The 16,709-nt window shown below is 40.0% G+C and overlaps 1 protein-coding gene across 6 annotated transcripts in view; it reads left to right on the top strand.

Annotated features, from left to right (window-relative positions):
- The window catches only part of dapk1 (death-associated protein kinase 1), a 224,049-nt gene that overhangs the window by 182,823 nt on the left and 24,517 nt on the right, over positions 1–16,709 (top strand). For 5 of the 6 annotated variants that reach the window (XM_048527053.2, XM_048527052.2, XM_048527057.2 and 2 more), the window contains 5 exons: positions 843–1,065; positions 4,026–4,214; positions 5,878–6,075; positions 15,408–15,546; positions 16,350–16,470. In XM_048527053.2, coding sequence (XP_048383010.1) covers positions 843–1,065; positions 4,026–4,214; positions 5,878–6,075; positions 15,408–15,546; positions 16,350–16,470 — 870 coding nt within the window. The remainder of the gene's footprint in view (positions 1–842; positions 1,066–4,025; positions 4,215–5,877; positions 6,076–15,407; positions 15,547–16,349; positions 16,471–16,709) is intronic. The other variant, XM_048527056.2, reaches the window with a different exon arrangement.

Genomic DNA, 16,709 nt, shown 5'->3' with positions numbered 1-16,709 from the left:
GTATTGTTTCTCACTCCCCAAGTACTCAGTCCTCCTGAGTATTTCCAGCACTCTGCATCCACATGTTTGAAAGTGCTGGTTAAAATCTCATCTGTTGTTAATGATTTCCAGTTGTTTTTCTCCCCTGGAATAAGATGCCTCCATGATTGCAAAGCAACAAATGCTCCCTCTAGTGGCAATCTTTATAACAGCTCTTATTGCATGGCCAGAGAAAAGCACTGCTTCACCACTGCAATCTAACACCATCAAACATCTTTATTATTTCCAAATTAAGTATTTTATGGGTGTTATGTCAACTGATAGTTGCATGCATAAAACATTGTAACTTTTATAACATAGATAACGAGGTGTAGAGCTGGATGAACACAGCAGACCCAGCAGCATCAGAGAAGTAGGAAAGCTTAACTTTTATGACGTGTTTTGATTACCTGTCTGCATATATACTTCCATTCTCCACTACTGAAGGAATATTGAAGTACTTTTTGTAGCAGTTTCAGATTTATCCAGTTTCATTTTGCTGCATGATAAACAGATATACATGAATACATGCTCCTTACAGTATAAATTAAGGGTTTTGGTTTGTATTTAATTGATTGTGATCTACATTTATACATTGAAATTCATGAATTCACTATTGTTGACGTTTGTCTCAAGTTCTACTTTGCTAATTTGGCAAACTTGTCGATTTTGATTCAATAATATACACTGGAAACTAAAATGAGTATATTAACTAATGGCTAAAAATAGCTTCCTAAAGCTCCTTAGCTCCCCAGGTGACACACCTATGGAGACAATGTCAACCAGTGAACTTCTATTAATTTTGTTGCTTTGTTTCACTTTAGGATACACATAGAGGCATGTTCATTCAGCAACTTAGGCACTCTCAAAATTCACAAGCCCGAATAAAACTGAAATTATTTGGAAATTCAGGAACAGGGAAAACGGCACTGATAGAATCTCTCAAATGTGGGCTTCTTCGAAGTTTCTTCAGGAGACGTAGACCAAGGCTGTCATCCACCAATTCAACTCGTTATCCTCCATCACCATTATCATCAAAACCAACAGGTAACAATGTTTCTAAACAGCTAACCTTCAGATTGCTATAACATTGGTATTAAAATTGTGCTTCTCCCTAGAGGCACATAAACACAATCATATTTTGGGACCGATCAAAACATCTATTTCCCAAATCTCCATGTGACTGACTCACAGATGAACAGAGCCATAGAGGTATGCAGCTGGAAACAGACCCTTCGTCCAACCAGTCTGTGCTGATCAAGTTTTCCAAACTTTCCACAGTGTAGGGAATCTAATCTAATCTAAACTAGTCCCAGTTCCCTGCATTTGGCCCATATCCTTGTAAACCTTTCCTATCCATGTACCTATTCAAATGTCTTTTAAATATTGTAACTGTTCCTGCATCTACCATCTATCTCCTCTAGCCGATTATTCCTGCCTCTGTAAAAAAAATTGCCCCTTATGCCCCTTTAAATCTTTCTCCTCTTACCTTAAAATATCATAGAATTATAGAATCTCTACAGTGTGGAAACAGGCCCTTCAGCCCAATAAGTCTCCACCAACCCTCAGAGCATCCCACCCAGACCGATCCCCCAATAACCCACCTAATCTACACATCCCTGAACACTATGGGCGATTTAGCATGGCCAATCCACCTAGCCTGCACATCTTTGGATTGTGGGAGGAAACCGGAGCACCTGGAGGAAACCCACGCAGACAGGGGGAGAATGTGCAAACTCCACACAGACAGTCACCCGAGGGTGGAATTGCACCCAAGTTCCTGGCGCTGTGAGGCAGCAGTGCTAGCCACAGCCACCGTGCCACCCATATGCCCCCTAGTTTTGAACTTGCACACCCTAGGGAAGAGATCTTTGCTACTCACCCTTATCTTTGCCCCTTGTCTGTGGGTGCCATTTTAAGTCTGAGATGTGGAAGAATTTCTGTTGTGAGAGTTGAGTGTCTTTGCCCCTCCCCATTCTCTCTGTGGCAAGGAATTCCAGGTCCTTGTGTATATTTAGGTTTAGGTGGATACTCACGTAGGTGGATACTTGACAAGTAGGGGAATCAAAGGCTCTGGGTAAGGGCAGGAACATGGACAGGAGAAATATTGATCAGTCATGATCCTATTGATGGCACAGGTTTAAGGGCCGAATGGCCTGTTCCTATTTCTCGTGGTCTTGCTGAATTAAAAAGAGATAAGTAGAATTGAGTGCAGAATTAACTGATGCAAAGAATCTTATGAGATGAGTCAGAAGATGCTAGTATAATTTGATGTCGTTTAATTTGGATTATGAAATATAGGCATCTATGAGTCAGTTCCAATTGTTAATGCTCCAAAATCTGACTCCTTTATCCCACCAGACTTTGAAATCCATTAATGGAAGTGACTTTAGCAGTAGAACTAACAGATTATGTACACCAGCCTGTCAGAATCCAAATAAACAATTACTAAAAAAGACAGCTTGTGATTTCAGTTTTGCCGAACAGTTGTATTTTCAGTCTGCTGTAGCAATAGGATTTTCAAATGGATTATAATATTAATAGCTTAATTTTGGCCATAAAACATTGTTATCTAGAGTGCCTGAGGATTACTTGTACATCCACCCAATTTGTATTCCTGATGTTCTTTCTACCAAATATGCCCCTTTCACTCTGGAGGCAGATTTACAAAAGCACTTTTATCTGGGTCTACAATCTTTAACTCGGTTAACAGAGCCAAATTTCAGTGAAAATGCCAAAAATGATGTCAGGCATTGGTCTAACCCCTGGAGAGCAATAAACCCATTGTGAGGAGACTGCCTCCTCTACGCACCCCAATTAACTCCCCCCCCCCCCCCCCCCAACCTGATACAGTCTGAAATAGCAAACCTTTCCAGAGCTGCTTTGAAATTTTATTGAAGAAATTTTATTGAAATTATAAGAAGATTAAAGAAGTTTTACATTTTTTGATTTTTCACACCAATCAGAAATCTCAATGTATTTTAACATAAAGGCATTCCTTGCAAAATGTAATCAAACGTACAAATAATGAACAGAAGTAGGCTGTGCCCTTTGCACCTGCCCTGCCATTCAAAAAAAATCATGGATACTCTGTGTTTGAAACCCACATTTCCATCTAACCCCAATAACCTTTGATTTCCTCACCTAAGTGGTCACTGGTATAATATAAGAAATGCAGCAGCCAGTTTGCACACAGCAAGCTACAGTTGACGCACAAAAGATGTTGAAATCAGATGGGTTGGAATAGCAATTCACAATGGTAAAACACAGGGAGCTTGGGAGTGCCAATCCTTATACTGCACTGAATTGTTGTTTTATTTGTTTACCTTTCACTCTGAATCAGAAGATTGTAATTTAAGGCGATTTCCTGGAAAGAACTACAATCTAGGTTCTGACTTCATTACAGTCTTAAGAACTTGCTGCAAAGTAAGAGATTTTTTTTTCCTCAGGATATAGTAAATAAAGTGAGGCCCCCAAGCACCCCATCACATGGATGGAAAATGCATCATGGTATTATTGAAATACATGGGAGCTCTCCCATCGCCTTGGCCATCATCTGTCCCTCAAACTACTTTTTAGTGGTGTTTATTAACACACAATTCATCATTCATTATGTTGTCACCTACAAGTAACAATAAATACATTTCAAAAATAAGCCAGAAGTTATTGGCTGACTTCTTTCCTCCTCCTCCTCCTCCTCCTCCTCCTCTTCCCCTGCCCCCCTCCCCACACACACACACACACACACACACACACACACATACATCTTGATGAAAGAAGGGACATGCCCAATTGCGCAGCACCAAACTGCTGCTCCAGTTGAGATCAGTTTAATATCTGGTTAATGCCTTCCATCCACTGGATCATAGTTAATGTTATTGAAAAGTTAAATTAAGTTGGATTAACTTATATTTAAGAAGCTGTACAACTTTTATTTAGATGGTGACCTTGGTCCAAGAGTCATTACCTTTTATAAGCAGCGTATTTGATTAACTTCTCATTTCAAGTTTCAGTGAGTATTTCAAACCTGTACCCTGGGTGTGAGAATGTCAGTGTAAGGAGCCGGAGCATGATGTTTGAACCAAGTCTAACCAAAGGCGTTCTGCAAGCTTTTGTTTCACCTACGCACAATTTACATTATATAACTGATGATCAGTCTACTAAAGCTATTGACATACAGCATGCTAATGTTAATGGTAAGAAATGTTTACTTTACAACAGAGCTAACTCGAGACTCCTGACCTTTTTACTGGCTACTTAATCATTAAGTTTAAATACAGATTTGATATGAAATTTGAAACAATTATTGAATAAAAATGTGCTTAATTGTTTTTGCTATTTTAAATCTCAACAGGCTCATCATATTTAGAAAGCTTTTCAGATTTCATGCTGCATTGTTGCTGTGTAAAATTGAATGAGTGAAGCAGCATTTTAAAAGCATTAATTACATTTGCAGCATGTCACTAATTTAAGGTTAATTCGACACTTGCCTCGAGACCATGGTAAATTAATTTGTTCTTCGTGTATAGCAATTACTGTGGCAGTTTGTTTAAACCTTTGGTAGCATTTATCAAACAAACGCTGTCCTAATGGTGTACAGTATTACACCATTTAATCAGGAAGAAACAAAATAAAACTTAAATTCCAGGCTGAGTTAGCTGACCTTTGCCAGCATAACTCATGGAATCTCACAGTAAGTTTTGTTATAAGTGGTTTAGCAAAAGAGAAATCTGCTTTGGACAGCAAATAACGATCCCTGTTGGAAACAGACATGTTTACAAATCTGGTGCAGGCATGATGCAGCTTCAATTCAACGCAGTACAGCACAGAAACAGTCCCTTGGGCCCACCAAGCCTGCACTGATTCAAATTCTTATTCAGACCCGCTTGTTATTGCCCATGCACGGTTTCAATCCCTCTGTTCATCTCCCGTTCACATGTCTATCAAGATACACCTTAAACATTGCTAACGTGCCTGCTTCCACCACCTCCACTGGCAGTGCATTCCAGGCTCCACCACCCTCTGATAAAATTTCCCTATACTTCCCCTCTAAACTTTACCCCCTCACCTGGAACCTATTGTCTGCAATCAAATAAAATAGCAAACAATCATCATCAAAGCTGGGCATAATGTTTGAGGATTCATAAATTCTGCCAGGTAAGAATCAGAATCTTCAAGAGAATGTGAAAATATATCAACTTTAGAAAAGCATACCAATTATTTTCCATACTTTGGTCCACATAGCTAATGCCTGGGTGACAATTGGGAATGTCTGATGACGAATGTGCATTTGGCCGCCAGTAAACATGGCAGAAGGTGAAGCAGCAGTTGGAGGGTTGGGAACAGGCTCTGCACAATGTTCCAGAGAAACTGCACCTTGCAACACAGATTCAGCCCAGAATTGACATTGACATGTCCTGTGTCACAACACTGTGGAAATAGAGCTAACCTAGTATTTAGAGTATATTGAAACTCCTACAGGTAGTTCTACTATAATGTGATAGTTGCATTCTTGTGTGGGCTCCCGCTATAGAAAATTACCATCAAAAATCGCATTACAGGGAAATAGTTATAGACAATCTCTATACCTGTACAGCAGAAAGTTTGCATTATCCAAACAGCATCCACTATTGGCATTACAGCCAATTTGCATTATTGAAACAAGCACTGTAGTAAGACTACCTGTATATTACCCCACCTGATCTGCAAGTCACAGTTTGGAAATCACTGACTGAAGTTATTACCACCGCATGGTGCTCAGCAATTTTAAGTAGTGAAATGAATCAGACTGTTAACAAGTGTCTTTTTTTAAACTGTATTGATCAGTTCAGGATAATTGAGCCTTTGAATTTCTTTTAGGTGTTGGTGATTTTAGTGTCTGGGAGTTCTCTGGTAATCCTGTCTACTATTGCTGTTATGATTATTTTGCTGCAAATGACTCCACTGCTATCCACATGGTGCTTTTCAGTCTAGAGGAACCATATGAAATGCAACTGAATCAAGTGACCTTTTGGCTCAATTCCCTCAAATCTCTTATTCCAGCTGAGGATCCTTTAGGTAAGGTTAAATCCATGCATTATTCCCAGAACATGCTCATCCACCAATCGTGATCACAGAGAAAGGAACCATCAGAATCTTCAAAATAAGTTAACATACTTAGATGAAAATTTAGTTATCCAGAAAAATGAATCTTAATATAAAAGAAATGCATATTTCTTATCTTTGAAGTTTCTTTTGATTTTTTAAAAATCACATTTAGGTTAAATTTGGCAGTTACTGATTTAATTTAGTGTTTCATTGTAAAGTCTTCAGTAAAAGTTAAGTGTAGATTTCTTTTTCTTCTCATGTATCACAGTAATCGTTCACCAAAAAAATTCAATATAAAAAATAAATACATAAAATGTATTATTCTCTTTTCCTCTACATAGATTCTGCCAGACCTACTGAGTTTCTCCAATCACATAATTAACATGTAGGCATAGCAAGCAAATGGAAAGAATTTTTTTTTGTTGCCAGAGGATTAGAGTGTGAGAGAAAGAAGGGCTTGCCACAATTGTGCAAGACTTGGATGAGATGGCACTCCAAGCTTGTGCAGTTGAGTTGCATATCTAAAGGAGGATGTATTCGATATGATATATGATGGATCATCCAACTCAGTTCCTGTTGTTCTCCTGTATGTTTTGATCATAAGCTTGTGTATGACGCTGAGTCTACTAATCAGACTACCTATATTCTTCAAATTTTTTATACAGGTTACAAACTACAAGGGTCCCAATAATGTGGAACAAATCGCCAATCTGAACAACACCCTTCCACTAGTTCTGTATCTGTCTTACATGGGATCTGTGGTGAGCTGGTATCAGCTTATCATAAAAGACCTTGTCAAAGGCCTTTCTAAAGTCCATATAGACAATATCTACCTCCAATCCCTCATTAATTACCATTTACCAGTTCCTCAAAAAACTCAAACAAGTTTGAGAGACACAACCTTCTCTGCATTAAGCCATGCTTCCATTTCCAAAAAGTCCATATTTCCTCAAATGTGGGTAAATCCTATCCCCAAGAATCTTCTCAAAAATGTCTCTACCATTGACGTAAGGCTCTCCACGTCATAATTTCCTGGATTATCCCTGTCGCCCTTCTTCAGCAAGGGGGCAAATTGTCTATGGTTCAGTCCTCTGGAACCACTCCTGTGACTAAAAAAGATACAAAAAATTTGTGCAAGGCCTCAGCAGTTTCCTGGCTGCTTCCCTCAGTATTCTGAAATAGATCCCATCAGGTCCTGGGAATTTATCCATCTTAATTCTTTTCAAAACACCCAATACCTTTTTTATATCGACATGCCCTAGAATATCAACATACCCTTCCCGAGATTCACCTTCCATCCAACGTATCCTTCTCCTTTTCAAATACCAAAGTAAAGTATTCATTAAGGAACTCATCCACTTCCTCTGGCTACATGCACAAATTCTCTCCTTTGTCCTATCGTACCCTTTCCCTGGCTACTGTCATTTTTCTTATATACATATATAATATCTTGGGATTTTCCATAATCCTGTTTGCCAGGGACATTTCCTTTTTCGTCCTCCTAACTCTTTGTTTAAGTTCTTTCATGCTTTTTCTTTTATAATCTTCAAGGGATCTGTATGTCCTAAATTTTCTAAACCATAAACACACCTCCTTTTCCTTTTTTTTTAACTAAGCTCACGATTTCTCTTGTCATGCAATGTTCCTGAATCTTGCCATCCTTATCTTTCAATTTCACAGGAACATGCTGGTCCTAAACTCTAACCAACTGGCCTTTAAAAGATTTCCAAATGTGGATTTACACTCAAACTGCTGCCCCCCCCACCCAATCTACATACCCCAGTTCCTGCTTAATATTGCGGTGGTTGGCCTTCCCTCAATTTTGTGCTTTCACCCAAGGACTACATTTTTGAGTTACTTATGGATAGGGATAAATTACAAAATTACAAAATACACTGTTCTCAAAATGCTCCCCCACTGAAACTTCAGTCACCTGGCTGGGCTTATTCCACAATACCAAGTTTGGTATGGACCCTTCCATTGTTGGACTACTTACATAGTGTTACAAAACACTGTCCCAGACACACCTAACAAATTCCGTGGGCCCATCCAAGCCTCTGAGCCTAAGGGAGTCCCAGCCATTATAAGGGAAGTTGAAACCACTCGCCACAACTAACATGTTTTTACATTTATCTACAATCTTTCCACATGTCTGTTCCTCTATCTCCTGCTCAATGTTGAGTGGCCTGTGGTAAAACCCTATCAGAGATTGCACCCTTTCTATTCCTGAGCTGTATCATATAGCCTCGCTGCATGAGCCCTCCAAGGTGTCCACCTTCAGCATAGCTGTGATAATTTCTTTTACTAGTAATGCAACACCCAACCCCATTTTTTAATCTCTCTCCATTTCACCCGTAGTATCTCAATCCTGGAACGTTAACCTGCCAGCCCTGTCCCCCTCTCAGCCAAGATCATCATACTTTTATGTATTAATCCGCATTCTGAAGTTTACATACCTTACCTGTCATACACCTCGTATTAAAACAAATACACTTTTGACTGCCAGTCCTGCCATGTTCAGTAACTTTTCCATCTCTTTTCTTCCTATTAGTCTTACTGGCCTCGATATCTACCTTCTCTTTGGTTACTTCACTTGCTGACCTATTGCTCCAGTTCTGATCTCCTGTCATAGAGTCACAGTCATAGTCATAGAGATATACAGCACGGAAACAGACCCTATGGCCCAACTCGTCCATGCTGACCAAATATCCTATATAAATCTAGTCCCATTTGCCAGCATTTGGCCATATCCCTCTAAACCCTTCCTATTCAAATACCCATCTGTCATGCTAGTTTAAACCCTCCCAAGTGATACCAGCAAACGTCCTTACCAGGATATTCGTACCCCTACAACTTAGGTTCAACCTGTCCTTATATCGGGCTGACCTGCTTTGGGAGAGATCCCAATGATCCATGTGTTTGAGCTCCCCTTCCTACACCAGCTCTTTAACCATGTATTTAACTGCATTATATATCTTTCTATTGGGAGGCTATGTGGGATGTGTCATTGGAAGTGATCCCAAGTGTACAACCCTTGGTGTCCTGCTATTGAACTTACTTCCTAACTTCCTGAGCTCCCTTTGTAGGACCTTGCAACTCTTCATGTGTGTGACATTAGTACCAATATATACATACTGTCTGGTTTCTCACCCTCCCTCTCGAGAATGTATCACTGTTGCTCAGAGACATCACTGATCCTAGCACCAGAGAAGCAACACACCATTCTGCAGTCTCTTTTGCAGCACAGAAACATCTATCTATGCCCCTGACTATAGAGTTTTTCCTTTATTACTATTGCTGTACAGTACTTTGACCCTCCCTGCTGTCCAGCAGAATCATCTGTGTTGCCTGTGGCTGTTATCAACCCCTGATGGTCAATCACCCCACCCCGACTCCAATATCCAAAATATTATACTTGTTAGAGAGAGGAGTGGCCACAGGAGACTCCTGCACTGCCCCTTTGTAGCAGTCTTAAACCGCATCACTGAAACTCTTGCCTATGACACTTGCTGCCTCTTGCATGTTCCTAGGTGTGTCTGACTGCCACTCCAACTGATCCATTTGGTCTGACTAAGAGCTGCAATTGAACACACTAGCTGCAGATTGTCAGAGGTGTTCAAACTGTGTAATTTCCCATTCTGCAGGAGAAACAGACTACCAGACTGACAGTCCTTTTTACCCTCTAGCAACTATTTAATTAAATAGAAATTTATTTTTATTTAATGTGCAGCTAACTTAATGGTCCCTATTGTTGGATTCACACTAAGTATTAAATACACTGTTCTGCAAACAACACTGAAGACACTATCCTAAATCCCACTACTATAAACTGTGTGGGTATTGGGTTAATGGAAATTGAAGGCACAAAAAATTTTTATCTCCTGACCACTACTTGTCAGTCAGAAGTCCTTCTGTCCAAAATGTGACTTTTGAACTTGTAATGTGATGTAGTGCAGCTCCCACAATGTTCACTGGAATAATTCAAGTCAGTGCCCTATGCTCAGGTTTGCACCCGCTCCTTCACTGTCTGCTTGCTTCGGCCTCTCTGGTTCTGGTTCCCATCTGCCACTCACGAACAACATTCATGGTGACTATTCTGACTTCTCCCAGAATCCTCCTTGGTTGCTTCCTACAGGGCACAGCATCTGCAAATTTCCCTGAACAGTACTCATTGTCCTGATTTGGAATTATATCATCATTTCTTCACTAGCACCAGTTCAAAATGCTGGAATTCACTTCCGAACACACTGCGAGTATTCCTACACCCCAAGAATTGCAGCAGTTTGAGGACAGCTCACCACCTCCCTCTCTGTTTGGCAATAAATGTGGGTCCAACTAGTGATGCTTAAACCCTGTAAATTAATTTTAAACCTCTCAATTTCACTAGTTGGAAGTGGCCTTGGAAATATTTGTATTTCACTACTGCTCATGTAAAGAACAAAGAAAATTACAGCACAGGAACAGGCCCTTTGGCCCTCCAAGCCTGCGCCGATTGAGATCCTCTGTCTAAACTTGTCATCTATTTTCTAAGGATCTGTATCCCTTTGCTCCCTGCCCATCCATGCACCTGTTCAGATACATCTTAAAAGACACTATCGTGTCTGCGTCTACCACATCCACTGGCAACGTGTTCCAGGCACCCACCACCCTCTGCATAAAGAACGTTCCACGCTTATCTCCCTTAAACTTTCCTCCTCTCACTTTGAACTCGTGACCCCTAGTATTTGAGTTCCCCACTCTGGGGGGGGGAAAAAGTTTCTGGCTATCCACCTTGTCTGTACCCCTCATGATTTTGTAGACCTCAATCAGGTCCCCCCTCAATCTCCGTCTTTCTAATGCAAATAATCCTAATCTACTCAACCTTTTTTCATAGTTAGCACCCTTCATACCTGGCAACATCCTGGTGAACCACCTCTGCGCTCCCTCCAAAGCATCCATGTCCTTTTGGTAATGTGGCGACCAGAACTGTACACAGTACTCTAAATGTGGCTGAACCAAAGTCTTATACAATGATATAATTTTCCAGCACCTCATTCTGCAGAGGCTTTGTGCTGTAATGTGTATAAATTCTTCTTATCGTGAAAGAAATTACAGCTTTGTGATTCCAGCCACACACACTCCTGTCAAGGCACAAATCAGGAGTGTAGTAGAATACTCTCCTCTTGTCTGGATGGGTGCAACTTCAGCGTTATTCAAAAGGCTCGATACAACCAGGTCAAAACTGCCAACTTGGTATGCACCTGATCCCCCACCCTACATTGCCAGACTATCTGTCTGTGTTCAACCAAAGGTGCAGGCATCGTAGAGGTACCATCTCCATGATTACCTCTGACTTATGCCAAAGTTCTTGCAGTAGCACCTTACAAAATGGCAGACTCTACCAACTAGAAAGAACAAAGGCAACAAGTGCATAGCGACACCAATATCTCTGAATTCTCCAAGCTGTAGCCAATCTAGACTTGCAATCTTTCCACCTGCCGTTCAATGTCCCTCAATCAAAATTCTGGAACTCCCTATGAAACAGTACCAGGCATAACACCACATAGACTGCAACAATTCAAGAAGGCAGCTAACCACCACATTTTCAAAGGTATTTAGGCTTTGGGAAATAAATGCTGACCTTTGATAACAATACCCATGTCCTGTGAACAAATAAGGAAAATTGGATAATGATGTCAGCAGCAGTGGGGTTTGAGGAAAAAAGAGCTGAGGTGGTTGAGTTTGCAGAAGTGTAAGTATGTGACATGTTGGGTACAAATAAGGTAAATGTTGATCTCAGACTTAACCCTGCCTGTGTAACTATAATAGGAGTGTGTAGTATTTTACAAGATAGATATGCCTCTCCAATAATAAATTGCAGAAAGGAATGACTTTAATGAGAGAAGCATTTGGGAAGAGCTCAGAATAATCATTGGAACACTTTTTCTAGGAAAAATTGGTGCTGGAGGAGAAAAGTCTTTCTGATTACCTAAAAGTATGCAGCCAAGCCATGCTATCAAATTTTATTTACATCAGTTCCATCTGTGTTCTGATAAGAAGCTTCACATAATACAATCTTCCAGCAGATGGCACTAAAGAACAATTAAAATAAATTAATCTATGTACCATACTGCCTCTGTGGGCCACATAAAAATTGACACTATTATTTTACAAGTGTCTGTTTTAAAATTTATTCACTAATGAAACAAAAACATCAGTGCTCAAAATTGTAACAGAATAAGTTAGCTAGTAAGACTGAAGTGTTGGGACTGAATATCAGAGCCTTCTGGCCATTTTAAAAATGTATTTTTTCAAACAGTTATGGAGTCATAGAGATGTACAGCACGTAAACAGACATTATAGCCCAACGCCATGCTGACCAGATATTCTAAATTAATCTAATCCCATTTGTCAGCATTTGGCCCAAATCCATCTAAACCCTTCTTATTCATGACCCATCCAGATACCTTTTGAATTGTGTAATTGTACCAGCCTCCATCACTTCCTCTGGCATCTCATTCAATACACACACACCCTCTCTGTGGAAAATGGAAGGGCCCTAAGGCCCCTCTTAAATCTTTTCCCTCTCAACTTAAACCTGTGCCCTCCAGTTTTGGACTCCCCTGTCCTGGGGAAGAAATCTTGACTGTTCACCAAATCCATGTCTCTCATGATTTGACAAACCTCTAAGGTAACCCCTCAGCCTCTGACGCTGCAGGGAAAATAACTGCAGCCTGTTCAACCTCACCTTATGGCTCAAACCCCCTAACCCTGGCAACATCCTAGTAAATCTCTTCTGAACCTACTCAAGGTTCACAACATCTCTCCTAATGCAGGGAGACCAGACTTGAACACAATATTCCACTAGTGGCCAAACCAATGTCTTGTACAACCACAACAAGTCCTCCCAATGTACTGAACAATAAAGGCTAGCATACCAAACATGACCTCCACTATCCTATCTATCTGCAACTTCACTTTCAAGGAACAAGAATCTGCACTGCAAGGTCTCTTTGTTTGGCAATGCTCCTCAGGACCTTACCTGCCCTGGATTGCTCAATCAAAAAAACTATACATCACATTTATCTAGAAAAAACTCCATCTGCTGCTCCTCAGCCCATCTGATCAAGATCCCGTTGTACTCTGAGATAATCTTCTTGCCTGTCCACTATACCACCAATTGTGGTGCCACCTGCAAACTTACTAATACGTCTTATGTTCACGTCCAAATCATTTATACAAATGATGAACAACAGTGGAGCCAGCACCAATCCTTGGGGCACACTTCTGGTCATAGGCCTCCAGTCTATTGAAGGCAACCCTTCACCACCCTCTGTCTGCTACCGTCGCATCAATTTTATATCCAAATAGCTAGTTCTCCCTGTATTCCATGTGTTCTCACCTTGCTAACCAGTCTACCATGAGCAACCTTTTCAAATGCCTCAAAGTCAGTATAGACAACATCCAACGCTCTACCTTCATTAATCCTCTTTGTCACTTCTTCAAAAAAAACTCAATCGAGCTAATGAGAAACTATTTCCCACATGCAAAGCTGTGTGGACTTTCCCTAATCAGTCCTTGCCTTTCCAAATACATGTAAATCCTGTCTGTCAAAAAACCAGCCCACCACTAATGTCAGGGTTACTAGTCTATCGTTCCCTGACTTTTCCTTAGCATCTTTCTTAAATAATGGCACCAAGTTAGCCAACCTCTCATCTTCTTGCATCTCACCCATGGCTATTGGTGAAACAGATATCTCAGCAAGGGGCCCAGCAATCACTTCCCTAGCTTCCCACAAATGTCTAGAGTTAACTTGATCGGGTCTTGAAGATTTATCCACCTTTACACATTTTAAGGCATCCAGCACTACCTCCTCTGTAATATGGACATTTTTCAGGATGTCGCTATTTATTTCCCCATGTTCTCTAGCTTCCATTTCCTGCTCCACAGTAAATACTGATGCAAAATATTACTATTCATTTAGTACCTGCCCCATCTCCTGTGGTTCCACACATAGGCGGCCTTGCTGATCTTTAAAGGGCCCTACACTTTGATCCTTAATGTATTTGTACAATCCCTTTCAATTCTCCATAACCTTATTTGCCAAAGCTAGCTCACGTCTCCTTCTTGCCCTCCTGATTTCCCTCTTAAGTATATTCCTTCTGCCTTTATACTGTTCTAGTGATTCACTCAATCCCTGTTGTCTACACCTGACATATGCTTCCTTCTTTTTCTAGACCAAAGCCTCAATTTCTCTGGTCATTCAGCATTCTCTACACGTACCAAATGTTCCCTTCACCTGACTAGGAGCATACTGTCTATGGACTGTCGTTATCTTAAATTTGGAGGCTTCCCATTTTCTAGCCGTCGCTTTACCAGAGAATATCCATCCCCAGTCAACTTTTCAAAGTACTTGCCTTAAATTGCCTTCCTCCAATTAAGAACTTTAACTTCTAGATCAGAGCTTTAACTTTTCAACTTTAACTGTTTTGTTAACTGATGTAGTCACTATACTCCCAAAGAACAAAAGAGAAACAACTGATCGTTCTTCAATATGGGGGTCACCATACCACAGATGAAGAGAGAGGTTGAGATGGAGGGTCCTTTATTGTAACATCAACTGGTGAGGAAATTGAACCCTCACTGGCACTGCTCTGCATCACAAACCAGCTGTCCAGCCAACTGACTCCCTGAAATTTTCCTTCTCAATCTCGCTCTTCACCTGATGCCTGATGACCCTCCAGTTAAGCCACTGCCAGACATCTTTCCCTAATGAAAGAGGAGCCCGATGGCCTAATACAATTGTAACCTCTTTACCTCTATACAATTTATGCAGCTGTAAAGCAAGTCCACATGCTCCACATATTTAGTAAAATGAAACATACAGCCTTTGAATTTCACTGATTTAATATCCTTGCGTATTCCTCAAAAGTAAACTCTTCAGTTCTTCAGCTGTGGGGGAAAAAAATAAAAACAAAATAATTGAATGCGTACCCCTGTTTACTGTCTGCCTAACGTCCTTTGATGGACGTTTCTGAAGGCCACAATGAGTTCTTGTACCAAAATAATAACCTGTATTTTTTTATGTTGGTTGTTAAATTTGTGAGAAAGTTGAACTTGTCACCTGAGCTTGAACCAACTAGGATTTAAACCCGTTTCAACTGGTATGAGTCCTCTCCCATTATAAGTGTGAATGGCTCATCTGTAGAGGATTGACAGTATATCTGACATTGTAATTAGTATGAAGTTGGAGTCAGAATGAACGTAAAACTAATGGTAAGCCTGTTTTATATTTATACTCAAGTGATTTCTTTTCTTGATAGCATTTGGTGGAAAGCTGAAAAATCCTTTGCGGGTTATTCTTGTTGCCACACATGCAGATATTGTAAACTGTCCCCGTACGTTTGGAGGGGAATTTGATTATGACAAAGATCTGTCACTTCTAAAAGAAATAAAAAGTAGGTAAGTAGCCAAAGTCATCTGAACTGCCCTTCAAGTGTTTCATTTTCCTTAATTGCCCTATCAATTCCCAGCTTAGTTCAGTTGGTAACACTTACAGATGCAAACTTGTGCGTTTGAGCCCTTGTCCAGGACTTGAGCATGTAGCACTCTAACTGATATTGCAGGAGTTCTGCATTGACAGCAGTAGCATTCATTGAAGAAGATGTGAGAATTGTAATCATGATAATTCATCATCATAAGCTGCCAAGGTTTCTTCATAGTGACCTGTAACAGAATCTGATACGTTAAATATTTTCCTGGACTTGAGACATAAGAATTGTGTATACTATTTCCCTTTTTCTGGGAAGAATTCAGCTGTACTTGTAAGTCCATAAGCAGTGTCTGGAACCACTACCAGTTATTAAAATGGCAACTTTTTTTCATTTATAGAGGAATATTGTAATGTTGGAAAAGCCAGGAGCATGGCAGTAACATCAAAATAATGTCACTGATTGGTCAGCATATCTTTATTTCGTCTTAAGTTCTTGTTTTTGTGACATTGTAACTATGGAATCCAAGCTAACCTTCCAAAATTTCTCACAATCAACCTGTTTATTTTTGTAATGTGTTTAATGTTTGTCCCATTACACAAGTTTTTAGTTTAGTTTTATGAAAAGTGTATTTATTTTTGATATACCTGGGTGGGAGCAAGTGTCTTGTGATTTCAGTATTGTTTTCATTGGCACTAACCTTGTTCTAGACTTTCCTGATAAATTGCATTCTGTCTGTACTGTACCTTGTATAATGGCCTTGTACATACTTAGGTTTGGAAACGATATGCACATATCTGATAAATTGTTTGTGCTGGACACTGGTGCATCTGGATCTAAAGACATGAAGCTACTACGCAACCATCTACTGGAATTAAGGAATTATATTCTTTCTGTGAGTATCTTATGTTACATTCCATATAAATGCAAGTGTGAACACTTGTTTCAGAAAGGGTGTAAGGATTGTCAGTTTAACATCAGTGATGGGTAAAGTTTGACATGACATCGGAGAATGAGTTATGCATTGGATACATTTGAGTTAATTAAGTGGATGCAATGCAGATTTGTATAAGACATCTTTTTCGATTAATCTTGATTGAATATTTTGAAGTAAAATATGAGGTGATCGGAAAC

The sequence above is a fragment of the Stegostoma tigrinum genome, chromosome 3, assembly GCF_030684315.1.
Source record: "Stegostoma tigrinum isolate sSteTig4 chromosome 3, sSteTig4.hap1, whole genome shotgun sequence".
NCBI lineage: Eukaryota > Metazoa > Chordata > Chondrichthyes > Orectolobiformes > Stegostomatidae > Stegostoma > Stegostoma tigrinum.
The sequence above is the reverse complement of the archived record's forward strand: the minus strand, read 5'-3'. Positions and strand labels throughout refer to the sequence as shown.